This window comes from Trametes versicolor (assembly GCF_000271585.1).
Source record: "Trametes versicolor FP-101664 SS1 unplaced genomic scaffold TRAVEscaffold_13, whole genome shotgun sequence".
Lineage (NCBI taxonomy): Eukaryota > Fungi > Basidiomycota > Agaricomycetes > Polyporales > Polyporaceae > Trametes > Trametes versicolor.
In genome coordinates this window covers 356,619-357,547 of record NW_007360333.1, presented here as the reverse complement: position 1 = coordinate 357,547, position 929 = coordinate 356,619, and the positions used below count along the sequence as shown (strand labels likewise).

Below are 929 nucleotides of genomic sequence, written 5' to 3'. Positions count from 1 at the left end.
TACGGCCAGTGGCGACTTCCCGGACGCGTCTCGGGCGGCGCCGCGCACCAGGGGACCGCTCACCGTGAGGAGATCCCGATTCGAGCTCCCCGAGCTTCCCTTGAAGTACGGCTCTCGCAGAATTGCGACGACGCGGTTCCGCGAAGGCAAGTACAGCTCTACTGTATCCGTGTACGCGTTACTGTACGGTTCGAGCGTCTGGATGCGAGGCTGCTCGTGTTGAACTTCTGTGTCTACGGCTGTGCCGGACCGGGAGTGGCAGTGATAGTGGCTGTGCGTCTACCATACGCCAGCATGGACTTTCCTACTTACCATATACGTACATTCTTTTGTTCTGTACTTACTTGGCATCCTGCCATCCCTCCATATGATTCTGGTACGTTCTACGATGTTCCGGACTATTCTAGACAGCGTCCGGATTACTCGCATTACTCAGCCATGGACTATCTGACCCTATGTCGATTATGCTCCCTTACTCAGCGTTACTCATCGCTCAGTCAGCGTCCTCTGGACGTCACATGCCCTCTTCCTATACGCTTACTCATCGTCCTCCCCAGTAGTATATAAGGAGGACTCTGCAGGCCTCTGCTCTTCAGTCGTTCTCTCACAGACTGAAGAGTAAGTCTCATACTACCTATGCTTTCTTACATGTTTACTTACTAGTACTTGTAGCCTCTCTTTGTGCGGCTTACAGGTACAGTACTATGCAATCAGAGTCGTTCTCTCACAGACTGAAGACCTCTCTTTGTGCGGCTTACAGCCTTCCAGGTTCAGAGTTCATCAGGTTATGAGCCCTGCGCTCTAACCGGTTGCTATCTCTTGTCGACACCTTTACGCGCGCCCCTCCTTCGTCGACCGCTGGTTTGTGCACCTCCCTCCTCCATCTTCCTAACCTCTTGACTGTGCCCGCCGACACTGCTACCAGGGGG

General features: G+C 53.7%; 1 protein-coding gene across 1 annotated transcript; it reads left to right on the top strand.

Annotated features, from left to right (window-relative positions):
* The first annotated feature begins 218 nt into the window (after positions 1 to 218).
* On the top strand, positions 219 to 726 carry TRAVEDRAFT_31780 (uncharacterized protein). The gene has a single exon (XM_008045832.1). The coding sequence runs from the start codon at positions 295 to 297 to the stop codon at positions 565 to 567; it is 273 nt and encodes a 90-aa protein (XP_008044023.1). The 5' UTR covers positions 219 to 294; the 3' UTR covers positions 568 to 726.
* Positions 727 to 929: the final 203 nt, after the last annotated feature.

Coding starts and splice junctions, on each gene's coding strand:
- TRAVEDRAFT_31780 (XM_008045832.1), top strand. CDS start 295: ATGGACTTTCCTACTTACCATATACGTACATTCTTTTGTTCTGTACTT.